General features: G+C 41.9%; 1 protein-coding gene across 4 annotated transcripts in view; it reads right to left on the reverse strand.

Annotated features, from left to right (window-relative positions):
• The window catches only part of KL (klotho), a 57,414-nt gene extending 36,115 nt beyond the window's left edge, over positions 1-21,299 (reverse strand). For all 4 annotated transcript variants that reach the window (XR_003791767.1, XR_003791766.1, XR_003791768.1 and 1 more), the window contains exon 1: positions 20,487-21,299. Coding sequence is in view for 1 of the 4 variants with exons in the window: in XM_029210462.1 (XP_029066295.1) it covers positions 20,487-21,299 (813 nt within the window). In the remaining 3 variants the exon portion in view is untranslated. The remainder of the gene's footprint in view (positions 1-20,486) is intronic.
• Between the last annotated feature and the right edge of the window lie 2,347 nt (positions 21,300-23,646).

Here is a 23,646-nt window from a genome sequence, read left to right on the forward strand (position 1 = left end):
GAATTGGATGTTACATATGACTTGTGAGGGGAAGAATCAAGGACAACAGAGAAAGCAAAAAATAAGGGACTGGGGAAGGGAAGCGATCAAGTTCTGTTTAGGTCATGGGTTTGACATCCCAATGAAGATGCCTGGTTGGCAGCTGGGTAACTGAGTCTGAAGTTGGAAAAGACATGGACGGTATTAAACATTCAAATGTATTTCAAAGGTGATAGTGAATGGGTCACTTTTTTTTTTAATCATTCTTTAGATTTTTAAAAAACTTGAAATGGAATAATTCTTAAAGGATTAATTTAATCCTACAAATAATCTTAATTAAATGGACTGAGACCAATGGTAAAAGAACTGAAATGCAGCCCATAAACAGAATATCATTCAAACGGCTAATTTGTGTCTACTCCCTGCCCAAAAAGAGCCCTCAAGATGTTGTTTTAGTTGTAAAATAAAGGTGCACTCTTCTGAGAAAGGTCGAAGGACTAGATAAATTTCAGAGAGCACTGGAAAGTTTTTTTCCCCTTTGGCATCCTCTTACCACAAGTTCAAGAATAGTATCATGATTACACATCTAGGGACTTTCTTAAAAGTCACTGCTGCCCTGGGCTGTTACACAAGTACACCAACTAGCCTAAATTTCATGACTGTAGGCTGAATTATTCCTCTTATTTCTATCAGCACAGCCCCATGGATTGTAAACTAAAGTTCCTTCAGAAAGAATTTCAAGCATCCTCCCCCAAAACAACCACCTAATAGAGCACATAAATAATTTCAAAAAAATAGGCCCCTATGACTTTTATCTACAGAAATAACCAGTAATCTCTGTGTGCAGTTCCTCAAAATTTGCCTGGGACCTGCCTCTATCACCCAGGCCCCAACCTATGCCCAGGGCCTTATGTCCACCCTCGCTGATACCCAGTCAGAAAAATCATGGACTTAGGCAGCAGCTGGGCTTGCTTGACTTTATTTTGTACTTCTTAGCCAATTAAATAAGTAGAATTTCTAGCTCGATCACCAAGCCTTACAGCCTCCCACAAATTAACAATTTCCTATCAATGTATATCTCATCGCTCCCCAACCCTGCTCTTTTGCTACTGTCAGGTCAATTTCTTGTTACCCCTCACCCAAGCCTGTACGTACCTTGGATGACAACCTATCAACTCTGTAATGACATTCTACTTTTCCTCTATCATCTCTATCCCTCCCTGCCTTCTGTTTACACTTGCCTCTTCCAAGAAGGAGTCCCTAATTAATACTGCTTCCTCTTACTGCTATTTTCCCCAGTTATTCTCTGAAAAATTCTCTCTCCTTCCAAATTCACCTCCACTCTCATCTCCCCTGTGAAGGCTTGTTTGGCTCCCCAGACACAGTAGACATCCCTTTCCCATCGCCCTCTGCACAAATACAGTTGGGGTAGATGTCATGCTTCTTCATAAACTGGCAGCTCTTCATCAAGACTGTACACTCTCCATCAACAACGGAGTTGACTTGAAACAATCTGAACATCCAACAACATGAGATTATTCATTTACTTATTCTTTTAGTCAAACATTTATTGAGTAGCTACTATGTGCCAGTCATAGTTCTTAGATTACTTGAAACAAATCTAAAAGGCCAACAATAGGGATTAGTTGAAATAACTCACAAATTAGGGGTTAAATGGAACAAATTAATCGTTGGCTACAAATCAATCACTTTAATAAATTATAGTTAGCTACAGTCAAATCATAAGCAGTATTACCTAATTTATGGAATCACATGCACATCTATAAAATAAATATACATAGGACAGGATTTTGAAGAATTTGTACCAAGAGGATAATTGTTGTCATCTCTATTGAGTGGGACTATGGCCATTTTTTAATGCTGTTCTGCTTTTCTGATTTTCTAACTTTTATGTAATAAGCATGCATGCATTGCTTTTCTAATAAGAAAAATAAAATAAATAATAAAAGTAACTGAAATTTTCAAGTTTGGGGAATTTTCTGCTTCAAATTATTTACTAGATTATTTTCTAAACTGATGATGTCTGTCCCGCTTGTTTAGCTATGTTTTGCACAAAGATGGATGACTTGGATTGTTCCAACTAATTCTATCTCACACCATCCAACAATTACTTATTGATTTACTAATCTCCTATTGTCACACATTTCAGTTGCTCCAAAATTTCACAAACATGGAAGAACAGTTTCTTACATTTTAGCCTCATAATTTCTGGGGAAAAAAAAGTTAGGAATGCTTAAAAGATTCACAGAAAAACAAAATTATTAATATAGAAAGTCTAGTAACTGAGATTTATTTTTGACCAAATGATCCAGTTCATTACATTATTCTCCATCAAAATGTTTTTGACCAAGTTGTAGTTCATCAGATCATCTGGAATTCACCCCAAAACTCTAAGATCCATGTATTAAGCCAAACAATTAGGATCTCTTTTCTAGCCTGGGCCACATTTGGGGTAAGTGGTTTAGGGGCAACAAGCATTTAAAATATCCTCATAGTGGAATGTGGCTGGTGCTTGGGGAGGGCAGTGGAGTATCTAAGCATGGAAATTATGATTAAAGGCACAGACATAAGAATGTATTCAGTGTTGTGAAAATAATGATACTAGCCTAATTAGAGAAAGTGTTTAAAACTTTGTGGCTTTTGGCATATAAGTTTACAATAGGAAGTGTGGGACCAGAATATGAAAACTTTTGAATGCAAAATTATTTGGATTTGATAGATCATAACAGGTGAGCATAAACTTCTGAGACAATGAGGATCAAAATCATACAATCAAAATCATCTCTTGCAGAATGGATTAAAATGTGAACAACTGGATGCTGCAAGTTGGAACGCTACTGCCAAAATGTAGGTATGATTAAGGTCCTGGACAAAGGTGATGATTACTGGAAAGTGCTCTCACATGCGCATGTGTGTAGTGAGAGAGAAAGATTGCCCTCCTCAAAGGGAATGGTGATTTGCAAGTCCTATTCCCAAAGTCATTGGAGCTCTTCGCCAATTCTGTGACCCACCCCAGTGTCCTTCTAATAAAGTCCCTTTTCCTCTTTAACCTAGTTTTAGTTGGGGTTGGTCATTTGCAAATATAGAATTCCTAATACACATATAACCAAGTTTGAGATTCTATAAGAACTCACTCAAAGGAATGCTTTTACAACTAGGCAAGATACAGATCAAGGTAGATTTTTTTTAAATCATGGTGTAGTTTTGGAGTTTTGTTACTTATGATCATTTTGTCTGGATTTTTCCGAAGAAGGTTACATAAAAGGCCTTACTCATTCATTTTTGAATAAAAAGTTCCTTCAAATGAAGTAAAAATTATTTCATAACTCACTCTTGGTAAATACATCAATAAATCAGAGATTAGGTTTCTTGCCTCATTAATTTATCTGTACAGGACTAATCAACATCAGTTAAATCATTCTATTTAATACTAAATCACGCTGCTATGAAAATCCTTCCAATTCATTGATGCTAGGCTGTTAATAAAATATCTGGCCTGTGACCAGAATCCGTCTGGTCCATTAATCACAACGTTATCGGAGACACAGAGGGGTTCCAATTCCTGGTTTTTGCACCTGTTTTTCTAATAGCAACAAAATGAGAGCCGAGAAAGGAACAGGGAGGGAGACATCAGGCTAGGTGAGAAAAAGCGACACGAAGATAAAGGACTCAGATAAAGGATGTATTCCCAAGATCAGCCAAAGCATCCTAAGTTTCATCAGTCAACCAGGCTCTTTTCAGTAAACATCTATCACTATAATTGCCAAAGTAATTCTGTAATACCCTCATGAAACAGCTACTCTCTGATTTCTACAAAATTGAGAAAAGTGTTTTTCTTCCACAACAGTCACCTTTACTTTCTAAATGTTTACTTCTGCCTCCTCACCTAATTCTCCTGCTTTGACTTAGCAACAGCAGATGCCAACCAACTGACTCTCTCTGAGACTTTAAGATCATTTCTCAGTTCCCAGGCTCATTCATAGCTCTTTGCTTTGGAAATAACTCAATTTCCCTTGCAAGAGAGAACACTTTTCGCGTAAAGAAAAAGTGACATGTGGATGTGTGAGGTCTTCTACGTTGTCAGACAGGATAAGAGTACAGGAACAGGAAATATGTTTTATGGAATAGCCTATAATAGAAAGTAATCTGCTTGCCCCTCTTTCCCCCCCTTTTCCCATTTGCCTTATGTGGTAGCAGTTTCTACATGGTCTTAAGTCAAAGTTTTTCACACCACAGATTCTAGCTGTGAAATCGAGTTATGTATAGCCACAGAAATCTTGAAAATGGAAATAAAATAGAACTAATTCTATTCAGAGTGCACCACATGTCATAAGGGTAAGTATTGTTTTGTGAGACTTCTGTTGTGTATGTGTCAACACATAAGATGCCTTTCTTACTGTCAGGGTCAAGGTCAGAAAAGTTTGAAAGTCAGTGATCGATGTTAAGGGCTATTTTCATTCTGCAAGTATTTATTGAGCACCTACTATAGGCTTGGCCCAGTTCTGGCACTTAGGGATCCAACAGTGAACAAGTCAGACAAAAACCTCTGCCCTCATGGAACTTCCATCTCAGCAGGAGGAGAGAAAAAAAAACCAACAAACATAACAAACGTGAACTAAAAAGCATGTTAAAAGATGGTAAGTGGTGTGAAAATAAGGGAACAAAATAAGGGAGCCCTGGGTGCCAAGGAGAGGAGATGCCATTGCTTTCGGTAGCACTCACAGGAGTCTTTATTTTCCTTTCATTGAATATGCCGTAGTTTTAACCTTTTCATTTTCCATCTCCATAGGACAAAATCCGTATGTGCTCCTATTAGGCAAGAAACATTTCCATTAACATCTACCCTTATAGAACTTAAAATACCCTGATCCACAGTAAACAACAAATCTAAAAAAGACACACTCCCTTCTGCACCCACAGAGAGTCAGAATCAGAGAATAGGATTAACCCAGGCAGGCTGCTCAGAAGGACGTCAGTAATCCTTCTGTCCCATTTCCAAGTCTAGGAACATTTTTCCTTAGTCTCCTTTTGTGATCTTAAATAATCCCCGAAGATTATTCTTTATCACAAAGAAAGCTGGTCAGCTTGGGCTTTGGTGGGACTCGTTTACAAATGTTCATCAAGGGTGTTAATTAACACGCATAAGCCTCTTGGCCCTGCAGCGTTGAGCAACTACTAAATCCAAAGAATGAGCTTCTGTCTGGGGGTTGCATAAGGAATCGAAGACTGCCTTTTCAATAGCCACTATTATGCCAGAGGCTGTGTGTTTGCTTTTGTTTTGTTTTTTAATTGCTCTTCTAGGGTCTTCTATTCTGAAGCTAAAAACCAAACCCAAGAAATTCGTGTTCACACATTTCATCTGCAGTACCTATGAACTCGGTGAACTCCTCTCTTCTCCAGGCCCCCAGAAAGTGTTTCTTGAGCCAGGAAGGGGTCCTCTACTCCCACTAAGTCTGGGGTGCTGGGAGAAGCATTTTAAATGGGGTGTTCAGGATGTGCCTCATTTGAGAACGTGGCTTTTGAGCACAGGCTTAAAGGAGGTGAGGGAGCTGTGGATCTGGGGGTACAGTGGGGTGGGGAGAACATTCCAGGCAGAGAGAAGAACCAGAAAAAAGGGCCCCAAGGCACAACAGCAAGCCCTTCCTGTGGCTGAAAGGCAGTGACTGAGGGGACAGGGGGTTGAGTTGAGGCCAAATGTATTAAACAGCTGTGAGGGTGTTTCCAGAATGGGGAACTGGAATCATAGCTGCTTGACCTGTCTTCCTCTATGAAGAAAGGGAAAATTCAAAACTGCAGGGCTTAAACATGAAAGGAAAAGAAAAAAAAGAAGAAAAGCTTTTTAGTCCAATTGTGAATGACGCGGTTTTCGTTCCCCCATCTTATTTCTCACAGAGTAGCAATAAACACCAGGAAACATCCACACACGGTTTCTGCTGTAACTCCTCATGAAAGATTGTTTGGTTTCTTTAATTTTTCAGGAATGAGAATCGTGTAGAAGAAAGAAAATGAGAGCTCTGAATTGAAATGCGCCTTTTTCATGACTATTATTTGAGTTATCATGGAATCATTACTTCACCAAGCAAATATTTACACAACGGGCAAGTTATTATGCAGGGAATACGCAGAGATCACAGCCCAGGTACACTCGTGACACCTCCATTTCTGAGCGCCGATGTGACAAGGAGGGAAGCTACCCTTGGTCTAGACATTCACCAGCACACACACAAATGAAAACTGTGGGCTGGAGACAGCAAGCAGTAAGGCAGTGAGCACTGCAACCAGGGGTTCAGAAAAGCTGGGCTCTTTTTTTTTAAAATTGGGATAGAGTTGCTTTACAATGTTGTGTTAGTTTCTGCTGTACAGCGAAATGAATCAGCTATACGTATACATATATCCCCTTTTTTGGATTTCCTTCCCATTTAGGTCACCACAGAGCACTGAGTAAAGTTCCCTGTGCTATACAGCATGTTCTCATTAGTTATCTATTTTATACATAGTAGTGTATATATGTCAGTCCCGATCTCCCAATTCATCCCACCCTGCCCTTCCCCCGCTGTGTCCACATGTCCGTTCTCTACATCTACGTCCATTCCTGCCCTGGAAATAGGTTCATCTGTACTATTTTTCTACATTCCCCATACATGTGTTAATATACAATATTGGTTTTTCTCTTTCTGACTTACTTCACTCTGTATGACAGTCTCTAGGTCTATCCACCTCACTACAAATAACTCAATTTCATTTCTTTTTATGGCTGAGTAATATTCCTTTGTATATATATGTACCACATCTTCTTTATCTATTCATCTGTCGATGGACACTTAGGTTGCTTCCATGTCCTGGCTATTGTAAATAGTGCTGCAATGAACATTGGGGTGCATATGTCTTTTTGAATTATGGCTTTCTCAGGGTATATGCCAGTGGTAAGATTGCTGGAAAACCTGGGTTCTGATCCCAGTTTGATCCCTTGGCAGTTTAGATCCCTAAAATCTGAGCCTCTCAACTATTTTACCGGCCCCCCAAAATACACAAAAGCATTTCAGAAACTTTAAAGCATTATTCAGTGGTACAGGCTTTTTCAAAATTATTTTTAATTAAATAAACTCATTAACGTAGTTTAAAATCAAAGGCTTACGAAAAACAGTAAGCATCTTCCCCAGGCCTTCTCAAACTCCCACTTCTGCTCCCTGCAGACAACTACAGTTAACTTTCAGCTGTTTCTTCCAGTAATTACTACCATATTTCTAAATAATATGCTTCTTCCAACATTTAATAATTCAACATAATGAAGAGTTACCTCTCTCACACCCCTCAATTTTCTGGCCTCATTCTCCCAAATGTCTGTTCTTATTCAAATCATTAACCAATAGTTGCATCGAGGTTCTCATATAAATATTGTTCACTGGAGAGCCAAATAGGACACTATAATATTTCCTTTTTTGTACAGCTTTTTATTTTCCTTTGAATAAATCATCACCTCACTATTAAACTTGTGTAATACTTCCTACGTGTTTTAATGTTTTCGTGATTCTCCATCATATTCACTACCCTCTATTCTATTGAGTCTACTTTTTTACTTAGAGCTCTCCCTTCTCTGCTAGATTCTTCCATCCTCCTGGTTCCATCTAGACGAGATGTTGTCTAGAACTGCTCTCGTCCTAGAATTTTTCTTTATTTCTTATGGATTATAGCTATACTTTTCTACATCTGTTTTCTCCCTGTTTACTTACTCTGTAATTTCATTGGTGCATGCCTTCCATTAGCTTCTTAGGAAAGATTACACAGAAGGTAGGATTTATTATTTTTTTAGCATCTTTATTAGAGTATAATTGCTTTACAATGGTGTGTTAGTTTCTGCTGTATAACAAAGTGAATCAGCTATATGTATACATCTATACCCATATCTCTTGCGTCTCCCTCCCACCCTCCCTACCCCACCCCTCTAGGTGGTCACAAAGCACCGAGCTGATCTCCCTGTGCTATGCGGCTGCTTCCCACTAGCTATTTTACATTTGGTAGTGTATATATGTCCATGCCACTCTCTCACTTTGTCCCAGCTTACCCTTCCTGCTCCCCGTGTCCTCAAGTCCATTCTCTACGTCTGTGTCTTTATTCCTCTTCTGCCCCTAGGTTCATCAGAAGCTTTTTTTTTTCAGATTCCATGTATATGTGTTAGCATACGGTATTTGTTTTTCTCTTTCTGACTTACTTCACTCTGTATGATAGTCTCTAGGTCCATCCACCTCACTACAAATAACTCAATTTCTTTTTATGGCTGAGTAATATTCCATTGTATATATGTGCCACATCTTCTTTATCCATTCATCTGTCGATGGACACTTAGGTTGCTTCCATGGCCTGGATATTGTAAATAGAACTAAAATGAACATTTTGGTACATGACTCTTTTTGAATTATGGTTTTCTCAGGGTATATGCCCAGTAGTGGGATTGCTGGGTTGTATGGTAGTTCTATTTTTAGTTTTTTAAGGAACCTCCATACTGTTCTCCATAGTGACTGTATCAATTTACATTTCCACCAACAGTGCAAGAAGGTTCCATTTTCTCCACACCCTCTCCTGCATTTATTGCTTGTAGATTTTCTGATAATGTCCATTCTGACCGGTGTGAGGTGATACCTCATTGTGGCTTTGATTTGCATTTCTCTAATGATTAGTGGTGTTGAGCATCCTTTCATGTGTTTGTTGGCAATCTGTATATCTTCTCTGGAGAAATGTCTATTTAGGTCTTCTGCCCATTTTTGGATTGGGTTGTTTTTTTGATATTGAGCTGCATGAGCTGCTTGTGTATTTTGGAGATTAATCCTTTGTCAGTTGCTTTGTTGGCAAATATTTTCTCCCATTTTCAGGGTTGTCTTTTCATCTTCTTTATGGTTTCCTTTGCTGTGCAAAGGGAAGCTTTCCAGTTTCATTAGGTCCCATTTGTTTATTTTTGTTTCTATTTCCATTTCTCTAGGAGGTGGGTCAAAAAGGATCTTGCTGTGATTTATGTCATAGAATGTTCTGCCTATGTTTTCCTCTAAGAGTTTTATAGTCTCTGGCCTTACATTTAGGTCTTTAATCCATTTTGAGTTTATTTTTGTGTATGGTGTTAGGGAGTGTTCCAATTTCATTCTTTTACATGTAGCTGTCCATTTTTTCCAGCACCACTTATTGAAGAGGCTGCCTTTTCTCCATTGTATATTGTTTCCTCGTTTACCAAAGATAAGGTGACCGTATGTGTGTGGGTTTATCTCTGGGCTTTCTGTCCTGTTCCATTGATCTATATTTCTGTTTTTGTGCCAGTACCATATCAGAAGGTAAGCTTTCTAAATCCCTACATAACTGTGCATTCATTGTGCTAGGAATTCAGAAGGATCTTTAAAGCTAAAGGCTTGTGTTCCTCAGTTCTGGAGGATTTTCTTACATTCTTTCTTTAATAATTTCCTGCTCTCCATTTCCTTATTGTCCTTCTGAATTCTTATTAGTCTGATGTTGGACTTTCATGTTTCATCTTTTAAATCTTTTTCCCCTTTCTTTAATATTTCCATTTCTTTGTCATTTTGTACTACTTTGGGGGCACTTCTTTTCCTGTATCTTTCAATCTTTTTACTAAACATTTTATTTCAACAGTCACATTGTTGACGTTCAATAATTTTTAAATATTCTCTGATTTGTTCCTTTTTCCATTTGTGTGTATTTAATTTCCTGCATAATGCGTTTTTCATGGTTTGCTTTTCTGTGTATTTATTTTATTCTCCCTGTTTCATGGTGGACACTTTCCTCAAATACGTTTTGATGCTTGGCTGTCCATTCATATTTAAGAGAAAAGTATTTAAAATCTAGTCAAAATTATAGGCATGGGGACACTTTATAGGCAGCAAGCTATGCTCATTTGCCAGGAAGTCAGTCACTTCATTAGGGGACCAGCCCCCAATGTCAGTGGGTGAGATCCTTACTTTGGTGCCTTTCAAAGGCACCGAATACCCTCCCTTCCCCTACCAGGAGAGACAGATGCTATCGGCTTAGTGATCAGGCTGCTGGGAGGTGATGGAAAGTTTGTAGGTCCAATTCCAGTTGAGCCACTGTGTTCATCCCTGTGTCTCACTCCTGTCTTTGCTCTATGTAGCCCCAAAGTTCCACTCCCCTGTCTTTCAATTACTCCAGAAAGCAAGCCTCCAGTCTCAGGCCTGGGAATATGGTAGGGTGCGAGTATTCTCTGCGATTAAGTAGATTGTCTAATGATCTGACAAAGACCTATTGAAGTCATCGAATAAAATAAGTTTAAGTGAATATCCATTATTTATTTAATATTGCAGGATCTAATCCCTGGCACTACCCAATGTGAACACGCTCAAAAATCCACATTCTTCAACATATGCAACCATTCAATTTGGGGAAATTTCACCACTTCAGTGGAGGCCACAGCCCCCGTCTAGAGCCTCAGGGAGATAGTGATGGACAAGGCACACTGGAGGGTGTGGAGTCACGCTCCTGTCAGGGCTTCAGATGAGCCAGATGCTATAGGTCGAGTGTTATAAACTCAAAATCCATATAGATTTGTTTGGCCTTTGTCAGGCTTAAAATTTTTTTTTTGAGATAATCTTTAAAATTCAGGAAATTTCACTCAAAATTCTGAGTTTCTAGCTTCTTTTAACATCAGAGAATCTGGCAGGACCATACCTCATCCCTCCTGACAGAGAGTTACTTCGGGCACATGCTCACCCAGGGCCACAACTTCTCCTACTCGCCCACTTCACTCGGGTGAAACAACCCGTCTAGTTAACATTCATCACCACACATAGTTACAATTTTTTTTTTCTTGTGAGAACTTTTAAGATCTACTCCCTTAGCAAATTTCAAACACAAAATACAGTATTAACTATAATCACCATGCTGTACATTACATCCCATGACTTATTTTATAACTAGAAGTTTGTAATATCTTTTGACTGAGTCTTCTTTTTTTCTTTTTAGCTTTTTTTCCTCCTTATATATTCTCAGTTTCCTCCAAGTTTTTGCCCCAGTAAGTTGAGTTTTTTCCCCTCTTTATTTAGGTGGGTCTCAATCTTTCAAGTTAGAGGCTTTCCTTGGATCCTGTTGATTCTTGATTGTCTACTCATGTTTAAGAAAGAGAAACAAAAACCCTGACTGGAAGGTCTGAGCATGTGGGTGGGGCATGTTGATTTTGAGCTTCACTGTGGAGTGATCTGTCTCTACCATTTGTTGTGGAACCTTTAGGATCAGCATCTTAGGTCTTTCCGCATGAGCTCATCAGACTCCCTGGAGAAGACACTTCCAGTCCCTCCCTGGGGAGTAGAAGTCACACAGCCACCATTCCGAGAGCCTGGTGGGCGAGGAGAGCTGGTAGCGGGGTGGAGGAGGGGTCTGGGGAAGGGGTGGGTGTCTCAAACTTGTCGCATATGTTCACTTAGTCCTTATTTTCAGGGTGGTGCTCATGCCCTCAGCTGTGCCTGATGTCCCTCAGTCCAGACACTTTCCATTTTATACTCTCCAGAAAGTTCACTTCGAGATTTCTCCTTGAGTGGAGAAGCAGCATATGCCCAACAGGAGGGATTGGGGGAAGAGACGCAGAAATCTAGTTGTTTCTTACACAGCTTTCAACCAATTCTTCTCATTTTAAGCACCCACTCCCTTCACCTCCAGTTCCATAGTACCTGCTCTTGCTATTCTCTGAGCCTCTGGAAGATTCTGCAATCGTAGGATTGGTTCTTGGCTTCTCCCACAGCCAATTCAGCAGTCAGCTTGCTCAGATCCGCTGAGTCAGGAATACTCTCCCACCTGCTTCTCAGCTTCCAAATTTCTGGTACTATTCTGCTCTCTCCATCACTGTGGGTCTTTCTCCCTCACCCTTCCCTCCTTTGCTCCTTCCCTCCCCTTGCCGCCCCCCCTTCTTTGCTTTAACTGTTTCTTTACTAAAGTTTAATGGGGTTTCAAGAGGGAAAATAAATTAGATGGGTAAATTCACTCAGCCATCTTTTCCCAGAAACACCACTTACGATTTCTCCATCACAAAAGTATTACATTTTGCTTATAGAACAATTAGAAAATCCAGATAATCAGAAAGAAAAAATTACCCATAATCGCACTATCCAGAAATAACCCACTGTTAACATTTTTCTTTTTCCCTTTCACATTTGGGGGGGAGGGGGCGGGGGGAGCCAGTGCACTCTTTCATTCATGCTCTGGATATAAATGGAAAGCAAGATAAACATGACTCCTAGCATCTCAAAGCTGAGGTCTTTGGGGAAAGACAAATAATTTCAATAAAATGTGTGAAGTATTATTAGAAGGGCAGTACAGGATTTTATGGGAGCAGAAAGCAGGGATATCAAATCTAGGCTTGGGCATGTCAGGAAAGAAGCTGGGGGAAAGGACAGTGGCTGAAGAGAGCTCAGCACAGCTAAAGAGCTATAGAGTGCTCTCTACTTATTCACACTTATTCACACAACAGAGATATATAAGAAGCATAATATATCATATGGCATTTTTCTCTTAATAACATACCATGTGCAACTTTTTAATCACCGTACATTAACTTTATAACGGCCGAATACTATTTATTCCACTATACCTGTGCACTGCTATTCCTTTAACAGATCACCCTAGTATATTTAGGTTATTTCCAATTTTTAGGAAGCATCCACCATCTGTGGTAATCCTCCTCTCACCTTTACACATTGAGAATGAAATTTAATACGATTAAAAGTTCAAAAGTAAGTGACAAAAGGAGATGACAGGGGAAGTCTGGCTTAACAGCAATTCACATGGGGAAAAATTTAAAAGCCTGAGAGGTTTTCGCTGACCACAAACTAATCCGAGTCCGCAGGGAGGTAACAGCCAAAACCGCGAATGCAGTCTTGGACGGCAGGGACAGGATTCGGTGTCCAGAATAAGAAATGTGCCCTGAACATCTGGGGCAGCTGAAATTTGGTCTGCACATCAAATCTTAAAAGAAGCCTTCAAAGAGTCTGGGCTCACTTCTCCTGCTTCGTGTCCTTCCCCTCCTCTCCCACCTGAACTTCGGCCCCTCCACGCACTGATCCTATGACGTGAACTGCGCATTGCTGCACCTGGGCCCGGCTGCACAGCTGGTTCCCAGAACGCGGAGCCCAGAACGCCCTTCCTACTTTGGGTGTCCTCAGTCATCCCCACCGTCTGCAGCCCCTTGGTAAGGGCGATGGACACAGGCAGCTCCCACAGACATCCCTGTTCTTCTCTGTTCCTCAAAGACCCACCCTCTGGGGAGATAGAAAGGTCAACTCTTCCCTCTCCCTCCCCACCTTTTCCTCAAGTGTCAGAAGATAAAGAGCCCTCTCAACAGTCACATTTGCTTTCTCAGAATTCAACCACATTCCTGTCGGCCCCATCGCGGTCTCCCAAGAAGGAGCCCTGACTAAATGCCAGCTCCCTCTAATTCTTCTCAGAGGAGCAGCCATGAGTGTGAATAAAGTAGAAAATACTTAGGAAGAACATAGTGGCCTTTTCAGATATTTGAAAAGCTGTCTCGTCAAAAAGCAATTTGTTTTATTCTTTGAGATTTAGGGAGGCAGAGACAACCGCGGGTGAGTCCCATACAGAGGCAGGTTTCCAATCAATATAAAAGATAAAATCGAGTGGGCAACTTGAGAGGAGCTGGGTTCCTCTTGCCGCAAATAGTCGAGCAGAAGCTAGAGGACCCCAGGGCCACTGCAAGGAGTTGGTCCTGAGAAGAAATCTGACCTGGGATTTCCCTGGTGCCTTCTAATTCTAACATTCTAATTATCAAATAGTAGTGCACTTATAGACATGCAAATAATATCTTCTCACCATTATATTTAAACTTAATGTATAGTACTGGTTTCAGTTTATTTTGAGTATTTTATCAAACTATAAATGATACTGGTTCATGGATGATGTTCTGACATCCATACTTCAAACAATAATGTTATTAATAAAAAAAATCTATTCGGACTGGGGCCATGCAAGTTCACTAAATATTTATCTTTAAGTCAATATATCAAATTATATCAGTCATAAATTTTAGTATATTTCCTTTAAACATCAAGAAAAGGTACTTGGTAATATGTTTTATGTAAAATAAATTATCTCAAAACTCATTTGAAAATCTTTAGTCAAATGCTGTTGAAATAATTGCTAAGACTCTATCCCACTGAATGAAGAAGTGAGGCAACAATTTCTAAAGCGTTTGTCTAATTCCTTTCACCTAAACAGCTCAAGAGAATCACTTCTCAAGCACTCTTGCTTTTATTATTATTGACAATAAAAATTCATACCTCACCTTTGTAGAGCGCTTTACGTTTTTCAGAACATGTCGACATACATGATTTTGTTTTAATTTTCACAATATATTTGAGAGGTGGACGGTGTCGGAGAGATGAATGCTTGTCCTTAATGACGTGTTCCCACCTGATTCGCTAAGCACATGGCTACGCAGCTGCAGTAATTCCCACGCTCCTTACACCACGTGACTGACTCCTGCCAGTGGGAGGTGAGTGGAAGAGATGATGCAGCTTCCAAGTCAGGCACTCACAAGGTCACGTTCTCCCCCTTCCCCTGTTCCCCTCCTCCCCTGTCCACGGGATGAAAATGGGGATATTTTTTGCCTTGTAAATGTGCAAAGGTTACATACCTACCTGGGCAGAAATTTTTTCCCCTGTTCTTCCTCACTTTTTAAAACTCCTTCCCAGATACTGGGTGAGAAAACAGACTGTAGGTGTTCAATTCAGAAGAAAGAAAAAAGGACATATTGAAGTAAAATTATTTTACATCTATATTTATTCATTCATTAAAAATTGTATTGAATATTTCCTCTGCTCCAAGGACTGAGATAAGCACTAAAAATTTAAAAAGGAATATGATATGCAGTCTCTGACCTCAAGGAGTCGCAAATGAGTAAATGATCCTCTCTGCCTGTTATCGCAAAATAGGAGTGTTTGAGTCAAGTCTTTGAAGGATAAATAAGAGTTTATCCCAAGGTGGAAGGGAGAAGAGCTATACTGATCCTTTAGATTATCTTTGTACCCAGAATGTATCAAGATAAGCATAATCTACCTTTTATATGCTCTATCTGTTTAAGTATAGATTACAAGTATCACTTTGCAGTTTCCTGAGAAGATGTGGATCTTGAAGGATTCAGTAACAGTATGTATTCTTACTTACCCACTCTTTATTTCTTGTCCTCCCAATTTTATTTTGTACTTTATTCTCTTCCTACACCTAAAATTTCCTTTATGCCTTAAAAAGATAACATTCGTTGAAAGAAAAGCACTTTTTGTACAAATTAATTTTAAAATTCTGGCTTGGAGCAACCATATTGTTTGAAAAATTAAGATAACTCAGAGGACTTCTGTGTGCCAAATTCATGACTAACTACACATTCAGGTACTACAGTTGTGCATCCATTCATTTTTCACTTAAGAAATGTATATTGGCATTATTTGAATGCTTAGTAGTCTGTATTTTCCCTCTTCAACTTGAAATAGCTGACATTGTAAAACATTGTTATGATTTTGAAATTATTTTATTAGTTCTTTTCCTATTTGTAAATTTTTTTCTTGGACTTGACTGTGACCTTCAAAAAACACTGTGTTCAATCAGATATTCAAAGAAGAGTGAGTCAAGCTCTTCAGGAGATATTTTAACCATTTCTGATTAAACACACCATTGAATTCAGTAGTCTATAAAATACATTAACGTTCAACCCAGTTGATTATTCCAGCAATGTACCAAAAACATTTTAATGAGAGGAAAATTGGTAAAGTGCTTCACAAAAGTACATAGCGTGTATAATTTAAACATGTATCTAGTAGATAAACTGCCTCCACTATTACTTGGGGAATGAAGGGCAAGATGGCATTTTAGGATAGATGAAGTGAACCTGGTTTCCTCACTTAAGGAATTACCTGGCTAGTGAAAGGAAGCAAATGATTACATAAAAGGAGAAGTATGGTAGGAGGCATCAGAGTGAAGCATTGTGGGATTCCATAGGAGAAAGAGATGGCATTCGAGTGTGGAGCCAAAGGGAGCATGTGAGCTGGTTCTCGAAGAAGAAGTGGGATTTTAATAAATGAGGGACTTTGTCTTGTTCATACATAATGATATCCTTGAGAATATCCATCATGGCAAACTGCAAGGGGCAAGTGCAGAAGCAAGGACATCAGCTAGGAGGCTATTCCAGTGACGCAGGCAGAATCTGATAGGGGCTTGGACCTGTAGCTATAGATAAAAGGAGAAGTGCTTTGATTCTGTATACATTTTGAAGGTAGGTAGAGCTATAGGATTGGTTGATGGATTGAATATAAGATGTAAGAGAAAGGAAGAAGTTAAGGTTTGGGGCCCAACCAACTGAAAGAGCAAAGCTGCCATAATGGAGATGGGGAAAATAGGAATTTGTTTTTGGATGTTAAATGTGACATGCCTATTTGACATCAAAGTGGAGAAGGCACTCCAAGTGCTCCAAGTCTGGAGCTCAGATCAGAAGTTCTGGCTGGAGACTCAAAATTTGGAGTCATCAGGACATAGAGTATTCAAAGAGTTCACTTGGAGCGAATCTAAGAAGAGGTCCCAGGAGGGAGCACAAGGCACTCCAGTATTTAGAGGCAGGATGAAGAGGAATAATCAAAGGGAACTGGGAATGAATCGCCAGTGAGCTGAGAGGAGAAGGGAGAGACAGTTGGGTTCTGGAAGCCAAGCTGAGGAAGTGTAGCGAGAAAGAGAATAGTGGCTGGATAGATGCTGTGGACAGATCAGCTGAGACAGGAGCACTGATGTTCAATACCAGTCAGGTCTGCACTATACGAAATGCCCAAAGTAACATCTCCCAGCCCCACCTCCTTAAGTGAAAAAAGTTGTCTTTTCCCACAGGTTCCCTTTACAGACATTTGCAAGACTCCCTGGGAGGCCCATGTTTATCTTCAACTCGGTCAGAAACCCAGAGGCAGAACAAAGACTCAGAGGCACCGCTGGAGCTGGACTCCCAACCACAGGCCTTAACACTAGTTTTTCAGGGGCCATCAAGAACCATCTTTCAAGAGCCATTAAGGCAGAGCAGTCCCTCTTCAAGTCAGAGAGGAGGTGTGTCTTCTTCCTGGGTTATACTCTGAGCAAAGCAGTCTGGATTCCTAGGGCTCTGCAGGGAAATCCTCCTTTCAGTTCTGGCTGTCAGTCTGTCTCTGTCTCTCTCTCACACATACACACACACAGAGGCTATTTTTATTAAGGTTTACCTCAGCACCAGAAACCCGCAAAAAACCACGAAGACTCCATTCTGAGCAAAGCCTCCCTACCTCATTATTCATCCTGCAGTTTGTCTGGCCTGCCTCCTGTCCTCCGGGGTGGGGGGGGCAGTGTTCAAATTTCCAGTCTCCCCAGGGGGTCTCCTTAGTCCACCTGTAAATTAGTGGAAGCAGAGAATGGGGCAGGGGAGGGGTGTTGGCCAGATTTATCCTTCACAAGCATCATATCCCCAAACGCAAATGAATAAGCTAGGGGCCCAGTGACCCCTGCCAGTAATATCTAAGCCCTAGCTGAAATGTTCTATCACCAAAATGTTCCATTACCAAAATCTGGGGAATATAATTTATCTTTTCAACTAAGATCAAAACTTCCCTCCCCCCCTCCCCCTAACACACACGCCAAGAAAGAGTATTGAAATCAGAATGAAAACATCTCATATGAAATAATGAAAGATACCATTTTTGATCATGACAACTTATTTCTTCATAAGATACAAGAATGACTAAATTCCAAACCAAAGAAATTCGAAAGCAAAATTAATATTTTACAGCAACTGTAATTATGTTTGTAGCATCAGCAAAACCAACTGTCCCCCTGTTACTAATTTCTTATGAACACAAAGTCCACTGCATTTCTGGGAAAGATGGTTAGTGTTTGGCAAGATTTTGTGTAAGGATACAAAAATATAACTGGGAAGTTAATCAAAAGGCCAAGAGTGGGCACAAGAACCAAAAGCATGTTGACTATTTAGAATACCAGAGTAATATATGTGGAATTTGAAAAAAATGGTATAGATCTTATTTACAAAGCAGAAATAGAGACACAGACATAGAGAACAAACATATGGATACCAAGGGGGAGGGGGTGGTGGTAGGATGAGTTGGGAGATCGGGATTGACATATATACACTATTGATACTATGTATAAAATAGATAACTAAAGAGAACCTACAGTATAACACAGGGAACTCTACTCAGTGCTCTGCAATGACCTAAATGAGAAGGAAATCCAAAAAAGAGGGGATATATGTAGATGTATAGCTGATTCACTTTGCTGTATAGTAGAAACTAACACAATATTGTAAAGCAACTGTACTCCAAAAAAAAAAAAAATCAGTAGCTTAGAATCAAAATAAAATAAAATACCAGAGTACCAGAAAGCTCCTACAGCCCCAGTTCCTTATCTTATGTATGAAATGATCATGTAAGTGGCTGTAACAACTGATAACTTTTGTATTTACACAGGGTTTATTACATGCATTCTGAAAACAGAACTCATGTTATTTAAATCTAAAGTAGTAATTTTGCAGGAATGGTCTATTAGGTCCTTCAGTTGGTCCACATATCTCTTGTTTCTGGTACGAACTGGTACGAACTGAAATTTGCTTATGTTTTCTTTAAAAGAGGGCCAGTTTTTCTATCACCAACCATGAACAGGTGCTATTTAGGGTCTTCTGATTCCTTACAAGGATTGACAGACTGAAAAAGTTTATTACCACTGCTCTAAAGTACCTTAATGAAAAATATGTATCAATATGGAATCACTAAAATCACAAATTTTTTGTCAAACAAAGCCAACATTCTTTTATGACCTGTGGTACCAAACAGGTTTTGTGGAGCTGACATACAATCTAATTAGCCATTATTACAACATTACCAGCAGCTCCAGCAGTAAGTCAACTCAATAACCCAATACTGTTCTGCCTCAATTATCTATGGCTTCAATTAAAGTGTGTAGAAGTGGTCTTCATCTTGACTTTGTTCAAAATATGTGGTTGAATTCTAAATTTAAAAATAGGTCTTCCATCTTAAAAAAAAAAAAAGTTCTGAAGAACCTAGGGGCAGGACAGGAATAAAGACACAGACGTAGAAATGGACTTGAGGACATGGGGAAGGGGAAGGGTAAGCTGGGACGAAGTGAGAGAGTGGCATGGACACATACACACTACCAAGTGTATAATAGCTAGCTAGTGGGAAGCAGCCGCATAGCACAGGGAGATCAGCTCGGTGCTTTGCGACCACCTAGAGGGGTGGGATAGGGAGGGTGGGAGGGAGACACAAGAGGGAGGGGATATGGGGATATATGTATACATAGAGCTGATTCACTTTGTTATACAGTAGCAACTAACACACCACTGTAAAGCAATTCTACTCCAATAAAGATGTTTAAAGAAAAATCGGTCTTCCAGTAGGCCCACAAGTCACCAAAATGTGGTGCCAAAAGTTATACATTTAAACAGTTTTATTAAAATGTTTGCACATATCCATAAAATATTCTCTCATGATACAAAATTCTGTACAAAGTGTACCAATAACTGAGATTATAAATGAACCCTCAAATCGATGAGACCTAACCTTCAATACTAAGGAGCAAAAGGAGAAAGAATTATTTGGGGGACAACTTTATCATGGCACATTCATTCTTCCTGCTGTCAAAATTTATTAAGCCTTTTGCACAAGGGTGTTAAAATCAATTATGTCAGGCTAATAATCTCATCCCTGAGGAATCCTTCCTATTGGAGAGAGCATCGTGCGAATACAGTTGTTGTAGGACCCAATCTGTATCACCCTGTAGTGGTTTCTGTCTTTTACGGCTAGCTTTAAGATTTTATGAGGGGTCATTATACCCCTGCTGATTAAGTAAGGCTGGCGGATGTAGTGTTCAATCCTGCCACAGAAAGAACATCCAAAGACAGTTTGAACTCTGCTCTGCAGTAGATGCGATTTTAATACCTTCAAATTTGCTGCAGTGTGAACTTGTGCTACAAGCAAGACAGATCTTATTGGATTAACACTGAACTCATGACATCTCCACAAATTCTAGTAGAGAGTAACGCTATCTGCGTGGCTTCCGAACAAACTTGTTTCTTTTCTCATGCTCCCCGTGGCTACTCGTACTCCTCCCTATCTTACCTCTAGGAATTCCTCTACCCTCAGAGAAAGGAGCTCCCTTTTCTCACAGGAGAAACTGATACCAATTTTCTTTTTGACGATGGGCCCAAAAGGGCAATCACAGGCACTCCCACGGCGGAGGCTTCCCTCCCATTCCCAACTCCACGCTTTCCAGGGAAGTCCAAGATGCTCAGCGCCCCCCGCGCCCCGCCTCCTCCCCGGGTGTGAATTCTAGGTAACCTCACAGATGTGCTCAAATGGAGCCTCATCTAACCGGAGGTTCACGTCTCCAGTGGCCCTCTCCCCGGCATGGCCCTCCGCCTGGCCCCTCGAACTCACCAGAAGAAGATTGTGCGCTACCAGGTACCCGAGCCGCGGGCTGCCCTGGACGCCGGGGGCCAGGCGCCCGGTGGCGTAGCCGTGCCAGGCCACAACGTAGGGGTTGTCGATGGTGATCCAGTACTTGACCTGGCCGCCGAAGTGGCGGAAGCAGAGCTCGGCGTAATCCCTGAAGTGGTCCGCTAGGGCGCGGTTGGCCCAGCCGCCATAGGCGTCCTGCAGGCGCTGGGGCAGGTCCCAGTGGTACAGGGTGACCACGGGCTGCACGCCCAGCTCCCGCAGCCGCTCCAGCAGACGCCGGTAGTAGCGCAGCCCCTCCCGGTTGGGGGCGCCGGCGCTACCATTGGGAAACACCCGCGCCCACGAGATGGAGAATCGGTAGTGGGTGACCCCGAGCTCGCGCAGCCCCTCCGTGTCGCGGAAGACATTGTTGTAGCCGTCGCTGGCCACGTCCCCGGTGACGGGCGGGGACAGCGACGGGGCGCCCGACGGCAGGCCGGCTACCGGGGCGTCGCCTGGAGGCGCCGGAGGGCGGTGGGTGAACGTGTCCCAGATGGACGCACCCTTGCCGTGCTGCCGCCAGCCGCCCTCCGTCTGGTAGGCGGCGCTGCCCACGGCCCAGTGGAAGCCGTCGGGGAAGGTGTCGTGGAAGAGCCCCGCGGCACCCGGGGCCGGAGGACGCGCGAAGCGGGCCCAGGTCTGCGCGCCGTCGCCGGGCTCGGCGCGCAGGCGGCGGCCGCCCAGGGCCAGCAGCAGCAGCAGCAGCGGTGGCGTCCGCAGACGCGGGCGGCGCGGTGGGACGTGGGCGGGCATGCTGCGCGGGAGCCGGACGCCGGGGCGCCGCGCAGCGCCCCTTTATGCCAGCGCCGCGCCGCCCGGCCCCCGCCGGCGCGCCCACCCCCGCTTCCCCGGCGGGCCCCGCCGGCAATAATTACACGTGGCCCCGCGCCTCTCCCCGCCCCGAATTGGGGGGGGGCGGGGGCGCAAAGGGCGAGCGGGAGTCGGCGCGAGGGGCGCGACCGCGGGCAAGGTGCAACGGGCGCCGCTCCCGGACGTCGGAGAAAATGCACCTGTTCTCTGCTCCCAGAGGCAGCTGGGTATGTTTCTGCGACATGAGTGCCCTGCGCGCCGCCTTTTATTCGGCATCCACGCGCGCCCCTGGAAGAAGCCGCAGAGCCGGGGGGCGTGGAGGAAGGAAGGGGGCCACCCAACTTTCCTGAGTTCGGCGCGGGAACTTGGCATGCCCTCGCGGGGTCCGCCCGCCGGGAAGCACCTGCTTTCTCTTCTCTCCCACTCTGAGGCCGAGAAGAGTGACTGACATTACTAGAGGCGATTAGGCATTGGCTGAAATTGTACTGGGGGGCAGGGTGGGGAGAGCTAGGTCGGAACTTGGAATGTTGGGAGAGAGGGACTTGTGGCGGACTTCCCCTTGAAGTGTTTAAGGAAGATGCTCCCGTGAAGAGCCCCCGGACACGCGCAACCTGAATGGCAGGTCCCGCAGGCCCCAGTCCAGGACGCCTTCGAGGAAGCCAAAGGAGATGTATGGGATGAGTTGGAACTTTGCTTTCCTCTCCCTCTTACTGTTATCTTTTAACCATTTCAAAACCAGTACTTGTTCTTTAATTCAATAGTGCAGAATTACTTGATGAATGTCAAATGACAGTTGTGATTGTTCTTCCAAAAGAGACAGAGAAACACCAAGGTTTGTACTTTGACTAGCTGTCATTAACCTCTATTATCCTTTGCATCTGTTTTTTGAATAATCACATGTTTTAGCTTTCAGCTCTGGCTTAGCAAGTAATTTATCTGTGAAAACCTTGCACGCAGCTGGGCTGGAGTGGGAGGACTCTGGGTCCCTGATCAGTGAACGGAAAAGGAAGGAGGGGTTTGGCCCAAGCACCCTCTACGACAAAATAGTCATGACGTCTTTCCGGTTACCAAAGAGCCCTTTTGATAGAAATTGTGGAGACACTGTGTCCGTTTAAGTGTGTGTATATCTGATCTGTGACTAACTGGGGAGTGGATGGTCTGGGCTCCACCTTTGTGATCTTGGGCGGGAAAGTCTCTCCAAGTCTTAGGATCCTTATCCATTCTATTGTATAAAATGGAGATGGCCGTGTCCGCCCTGCCGCCTTAGAGGCTTGTTACACTCAAATGAAAAAATGTGCACACAGAGGACTCACACACGGAAAGCCCAGACAAATGTAAGATCCTGCTAATATCTTTGCCTTTCTCTCCAGTACAATGTGCCTCAATCCTGGCACACCTGCTCCTGTGATCAATGACTAAGATCCTCATAGAGGTACATCCATTCTCATCTAGTGATCATCCCTGCACTGCTGTTTCATACAGACTTAAAATAAAGTTTTAAATTTTGCAGATGAAGTTACTTTTATTAATTTCCTTAAAATGTAAGCACAACAAATTTATTCCAGTGTTTTATTAAATAGTCCCAACTCCAGCTAGCATATATTATGTGGTTAGTAAGATTAAGCCATCAGGCTGGAACAAGACATTGCTATTCTGTTACATGTGGCATCTACATTTTTCAATAAATGTGAAATAACAAACAATGACACTCCAGGTATTAAAAAAATTATACCACGCAACCACACAGTCACACTCTCTTCCAGCTAAATTAAAAAGCTTCTATGTCTGCATGCAGGATCACATTTCCCTTCCAGAGCTTAAGATTAGAGTGTCTGCTTCTTGTAGCTTGTTAAGTTTCAATTAGAAATGCTTCATGGGTCTCACGGAAAATGGCTTATGCTAAGTGTTCACTTATTGATGTATGGTCTATTTGCTCGGGGCAGATTGTATTTATTGCTACTTTTACTTAACCAACAGTTTTAAAAAAAGAGAGAGAGAGAGAGAGGGACTTTTAGAGCAGCGATTAAAAAGGACCAAGGTGACTGAATACTTCATATTTGAAGTTCTTCTCTCTCTGAAGGGGACATAAAGCACATGTATCTCCAGTTGGACATCATAGCTTTCAGCAGTTGCAGGGATGTCCCCAGGTGATAATGTAACCCAATGATAAAAATTACATGGTAATTAAACTTTATTTCCAGAACTTGCTGTTTATCTATCAAGGTTCTGTTCATGGTTATTAAATTCTGGATTCCTGAAGTGTGAATAATTGCTACTGCTGCTTTGCATT

This window comes from Monodon monoceros, unplaced genomic scaffold, assembly GCF_005190385.1.
Source record: "Monodon monoceros isolate NGI ecotype Baffin Bay Population unplaced genomic scaffold, NGI_Narwhal_1 Super_Scaffold_8, whole genome shotgun sequence".
Classification (NCBI taxonomy): Eukaryota; Metazoa; Chordata; class Mammalia; order Artiodactyla; family Monodontidae; genus Monodon; species Monodon monoceros.